Below are 6,000 nucleotides of genomic sequence, written 5' to 3'. Positions count from 1 at the left end.
TGGGGTACACCCCAGATGAGAATCGAGCTTATCTAAGGGCCACACGAAAGACAAGCAACCACACACATCTACGGACAATTTCAGATCAATGAAGACAATCATCTTATCTTCAGCCACTTGTCCACTTTGCTGGTCACAGGTCTGCTAGAGACTGGCTACAGGTGAGAGGCGGGATACACCCCGGATTAGACGCCAGCTGATCTCTGGGCCTTCTAGCTTTAGATTTTTGATTTCATTATTATCAACTTCAAGAAAATCATGACCTTAAGAAATATGGAATGCTTTATTTATGAAAATATCTCACCTGTTGTTGTTGTGCTGTCTTTGTGGTTACATTATCATTTGTATTGAATTCACTGCAAATTGCACTTCTTTTGCTCAGTAACAGCAGAATAGTTTTTACTTTTATCTAATTTTAGAAGTGTATAGCATGTGCTACTTAAATAATGAGGCTTAATCCTGTCATCTTGTGTTACTTACTTTACTGTAAGTAAGTCACTGACCAAAAAAACAAATTTAAGCCACTGAAATGTTTAACTGCTCTGCATTGAGGACTACTCCTGGCTTAATCTAAACCCAGTTGGCTTAGAGGCTAGTTCAATCAACACCATCAACATTTACTCAGTAAGACTATTAACAACCTGTTAGGAGGTTATTTACATAGAAATGATTTCCAAGGTCATGTCCTACAAATGTCCATTTCCTTCCTCTATGTCTGATTTCTTTTCTGTTATTTTATTGTCTGGTGAAGAGGAAGAATTCACGAACTTTACATTTGTTTCATGTGCAGAAGTTGATGCAGATTTTGGTAACGGTGATATTTTTTCTGTTTGAAGCCAGCACTTCTGACATTGCTTGCATCTACAGTATTCTAAAGGGACCATAGTGCTGGTGTTCGCTGCCTGTAACAACTCAGACTACCTAGCAGGATTCATCTGATGGACATGTCTGTGTAGCTTCTCAGTTACCCAGGTCAGGGTTATCCAAAACTGTTTAAATCAATCCACTGGACTTCAAGAAAGTTCTTGAAGACGTTTCGTCTCTCATCCAAGTCTTTTGAATGAGAGACAAAACGTCTTCAAGAACTTTCTTAAAGTCCAGTGGAAAGTCCTGACAGCTTTGGATATCTGATGGACATAAAGAAAACCCTTCAGAAAGTAAAGACATATTTACAGTCCCAATATTCACGTTCAAGTAAGTGTCAGTGCAGTCCTAAAAGCTTAAAGGAAGCAACTGATTTTTTTTATTTTGGTAGATTTTCACATTTCGCTGTCCAAGAAGCTTCAATTGTGCTGAGTTCATTAGGACCTGGAAAGTCACTGGTCAGTGGGGAGTCTTAAATCTCATAAATTTTCTAATTTCTAATTACTGTACTGTATTTTTTTAAATCCCTGTCCAGAATGTGAGTATTGTTGTCTTCTAAGATTTGCCCCCTCTCTTTTAGAAACAGTTGGGCTGTCCTGTGGAGGCGACCCTCTTGTTTTATACCATAAAATTGTTTTTAGGAAAATTCCTCTCACTTTCGCAGTTTCTGAGCCTCTTCTTACATGATGATCCTGTTGCCTATGTGTCTTTTTCTATGTTTGGTGCATTGTTGTTGTTTTCCACATTTATTTGTTGGCACCCAGTTGGGGTTAATCACCAGTGTTTTGTGCTTTGTTATTACTTTATGTGCTTGTTTATTTTCACCTTGCCTTCATGGGGACATTCTCAAGCGTGGTGAAGGAAGATCTGATCACTCGTTGTCTAGTGGGAATGAGAGCAAGTGTGTGTGTGTGTTTGTGTGTGTGTGTGTGTGTGTGTGTATTTATGACAAATGCCCGTGTGAATCTGTACCTGTGATATTAAGCTGTCTTGGATCTTGGGCCATTCTCGGACTCTTCATCACATGTTACTTAGCATAGATGCACCAAGGAGAGAAAGTTAAAGCCAATAACTTTATAACAGCCGATAACTTGATAAATCTGCTTTTTGCAGATGATGTGGTCCTGTTTGCGTCATCAGCCTGTGACCTGCAGCGCTCACTGGTCCGGTTTGCAGCCAAGTGTGAAGCGGCGGGGATGAGGATTAGCACCTCCAAATCTGAGGCCATGGTCCTCAGCAGGAAACCGGTGGACTGCCTTCTCCGAGTGGGGAATGAGGTCCTTCCAAAGTGAAGGAGTTTAGGTATCTTAGGGTCCTGTTCACGAGTGAGGGAACAATGGAGCGTGAGATTGGATGGAGAATTGGGGCAGCAGAAACACTGCTGTTCGCGAGGGGCTCAGAGTAGAGCCACTGCTCCTTGGTGTGGAAAGGAGTCAGTTGAGGTGGTTTGGGCATCTGGTGCGAATGCCTCCGGGACGCCTCCCTAGGGAGGTGTTTCTGGCACATCCAGCTGGGAGGAGACCACGGGGCAGACCCAGGACCAGGTGGAGGGATTATATCTCAGCACTGGCCTAAGAACGCCTTGGGATCCCCCAGTCACAGCTGGTGGATGTGGCAGGGAAAAGGGAAGTTTGGGGCTCCCTGTTGAAGCTGCTGCCCCCGCGACCCGACTACGGATAAGTGGTGGAAGATTGGTGGATGGAACTTGATAAATTTGTACGTTTATTTACAATGTAACATATTAGAAGTCCTGAAAGGATAACATAATAAATTTTGGTCAATAACTCAATAATTTACTAACCCAACCCCTAACCCTAATCCAACCCTTAACCCTAACCTCTAATTATTACGTTACTTGCAAAAATGTATTACATTATTCGATCAGGACCTTTATTACATTATTGGCCTATTACACTTCAAAAACGGGCAGATTTATTACACTATCAGCTTCTTCAGGGCATTCTTGAGGAATTTGTGCAAACATATGTCATTACCAAATAACGTATATATCATCAGAAGATCCATCCATCCATATTTAGAATATTTGGATATTTAGTGACTGTTATTCTCATAACTAAGTGTGGGATCTTTGCTTATTCGTGATTTGACTCCTCTCCACTCGGGGATATTCGCACACAGACCCTCTCGGTGTCAGTCCCTGTTGTGAACACGGATCGCGCTCCTCTGTTACCCCCCCCCCCACACACACACACATACACTCACACACACACACACACACACACACCACCACCACCAAGCAGGCACAGGCGTGTGAGTGAGCTCCTCTGATGCTCCCTCTCCAGCAGCTGTGATCTGTGGATATAACCCCCACTAGGCTGCAGAACTGAGCCCCCGGGGGGGTCCCCCAACATGGACACGATAGGGGTGTCGTTCCTGAACCCGCTCAACGACTACGAGTTAATTTACCGCATCGGGTGCGGTACCTACGGAGATGTGTTCAAGGTGAGTGGGAACTTTCAACTTTCACCGCTACACGCAGAAAATACGCTTTTCTTCATGAACTTTCTGGAAGTCTGTGTTTTCTCTGTTTTACCTGTAGCTGGTCGGTTGCATTAATACAGAACTTCAACCCAGTTATAAACGTAAACACCCCCCCAGTGTTTCTTGTTCCTGCGCCATCCTGTTGACTTAGTTGTGCTTCAGGTTCCTTTCATGATGGATCAAATTATCATTTTCTCCTTTTAGTATGTATCTCAACATTCATTTATAGAAGTTTAGGAACCAGACAAATGAATTTATACATGACAGAATTATACCAGAATCACATTCATAGAGATGACTACAAAAGAAAGTGAATAATAAGAATGTATTCAGACTCATTCTCCAGTTTTATGTCTTCTTTCCAGTTTCATTAAAATCCATCTGGTAGTTTTTGTGTAATCTGGCTAACAGTCAAATAACAGACAAACAAAACAACAAGTGTCGGTGAAAACAATGTCCCATTGGCTAAAGTATCTAGAAATGTACCTAGTAGAGTTCCAAACTTCACCAGGGCCCAACGGTTGCTTTAAAATGAATCAAGAAGTGAACAGAAATAACTGTATCTGCACCTGGCCCAGATATAATGATAGGTGAAGGCAGTGGTAATAACCATAGGAGATGCTATGACTGGTGTACAGTATTAGTGTTGCATCCTGTATGTGAAAATCAAGATGCTCAAAAATGCTCATGATGAGAATATTATTAGAAAATCTGTGATTTTGCCATGTGAAATTGGTAGAAAACGGTTTCATGTTGCGGTTTCTGTTGACTTGATTATTTGAGGGTCAGGATGCAAACGTCCTCACTGCTCACACGCCCATGCATCCTGTGGAAAAAAGAGGAATTTGTATTGTTGCTGTTTTTACCTTCCCCAACAGAAACATGGAGCCCTTCTCTCCCCCTTGTCGTATTTGCTATAGAGTTGGATTCTTTGCAAACCAGACTAACTTGTTTGTCTCCTTTCATGTGGTGCAGGAAGTGATGTGTTTTCTGTGGTTTATGGATGACAGTTGGTTTAACTGTGCATCTTATATTCTGTGCTGAGCATTCAGTCAAAACTAGCAAAGAGACTTCCATACTGTGATGCATTCAAGGCTCAAACCAACAAATGTGTTAGTAAGACCTGCAGCGTAAGGCACTAGTGTTTCTTGTTCCTGAAATGTGTCATTTATGCTAAAACCCGCCGGTGCCAGGGAGGTCCAGTCTCCGATTTAGCAGTGTTGCTGCTACCATGGCAACCTAAAGACAAAGGAAGGCTCCATCAGCTCATAAATGCGATCACTTTAAAATGTGAGTCAGGACGTGGCTCCAGATAGATTCCCAACTCACTGGACATTCCACAGAGTTCAGTTCAATCCATCATTAATAAATGGTAGGCGTACGGCACTTGTTTACATCAGCAGAGCTGCCCGTCCTCACAGAGTGAGGAACCGGGCGACAAGATGACGGGTGAGGGAAGCCACAACACCAACCACCATTCTGAAGGACATAAAAGCTGAAGTGGTTCGGACGGGAGGGATTGTACATACAACAGCTGTTGCCAGGGTTCGTCACCAGTTGAAACTGTAGGAGAAAGTGAACAAAGCTCAGATGAAATCTGGCTTGGAATTCAGTCAAAGACGTGCACGAAACTGAGGTCACCTGATTTGGGGCGGCTCTGGCTAAGTGGTCGTCTGATTATCTGATGGTTGGTGGTTCAATCCCCTGCCCTGCAGTCCACATACCGGGGAAAGATACTGAACCCCAAACTGCTCCCACTCCAGATAGTGATTGTGAATGGTTACTGCTCCTTAAGAGCAGGTGGTGCCTGTTACTGCCACCGTATGAATGTGTGTTTGGGTGAATGCTGGATGTTCACTCAGACTACAAAAAAAAAAAATTATGTACAGTATATGTATATATGTGTGTGTGTGTGTGTGTGCGTGCGTGCGTGCGTGCGTGCGCGCGCGCGTGCGTGCGTGTGTTTGTGTGTGTGTGAGAATATGATTTGGAGCGACGGTGATTTGGAGCTTTTAAACTGTGATTTTGGAGTTTTTAATGCTTTTAAAAAACCCTAAAACGGCCTGACTTGGGATGATTTTTCCTGTACACACAATGTGACAACATGGTGGTCGGACTATCTTTAGCCTTCTCTCCCTGTGACATTTTAAAACCATTCACAAACAATGATTGTGTTTACATCTGTTCAGGAAACATGTCCTGGCTCCTCCATGTTGTAGATGTCCACGGGAGAGAAACATAGTCCTCGACCAGCCCTCCATCTCACCATTATGGTATTTCATGAAACTGTCCAACCAGCATGGGGATGTTTTTCAGTAATTTTAAAACGTTCCTGGAAAAGTTTTATTGTTGTTGTTGTTTTAAGTTGGGAATTTCTTTTTATATAGAGACACTTCTATCTAACAGAACGTCTTCTTCACTCATGGATCCTCTCCCTCCACTGTTACCCAAATCTCCACACTATTAACAACTTTATTTTGGTTCAAATGAGAAAATGCAGTCACATGTAATCTGCGTGTGTTACAGACGCAGCTCATGACTATTGTTTGTATTGTGTATCCCTCTGCGACCCTGCCTCTGAGCTGCTGGCACTGCAATTCTCCAGGATGCTCCGCCTTCCCTGGTCAGTGCCAG

The 6,000-nt window shown here is 43.0% G+C and overlaps 1 protein-coding gene across 11 annotated transcripts in view; it reads left to right on the top strand.

The window, feature by feature from the left end:
- Positions 1-3,107: 3,107 nt before the first annotated feature.
- Positions 3,108-6,000, top strand: part of map4k2 (mitogen-activated protein kinase kinase kinase kinase 2) — a 64,991-nt gene continuing 62,098 nt past the window's right edge. For 8 of the 11 annotated variants that reach the window (XR_011034523.1, XR_011034521.1, XR_011034522.1 and 5 more), the window contains exon 1: positions 3,108-3,327. Coding sequence is in view for 3 of the 11 variants with exons in the window: in XM_068308659.1 (XP_068164760.1) it covers positions 3,235-3,327 (93 nt within the window). In the remaining 8 variants the exon portion in view is untranslated. The remainder of the gene's footprint in view (positions 3,328-6,000) is intronic. The other 3 variants (XR_011034527.1, XR_011034526.1, XR_011034528.1) reach the window with 2 other exon arrangements.

The sequence above is a fragment of the Antennarius striatus genome, chromosome 23, assembly GCF_040054535.1.
Source record: "Antennarius striatus isolate MH-2024 chromosome 23, ASM4005453v1, whole genome shotgun sequence".
In the NCBI taxonomy this organism is placed as follows: domain Eukaryota; kingdom Metazoa; phylum Chordata; class Actinopteri; order Lophiiformes; family Antennariidae; genus Antennarius; species Antennarius striatus.
This window is presented reverse-complemented; position numbering and strand designations above follow the sequence as displayed.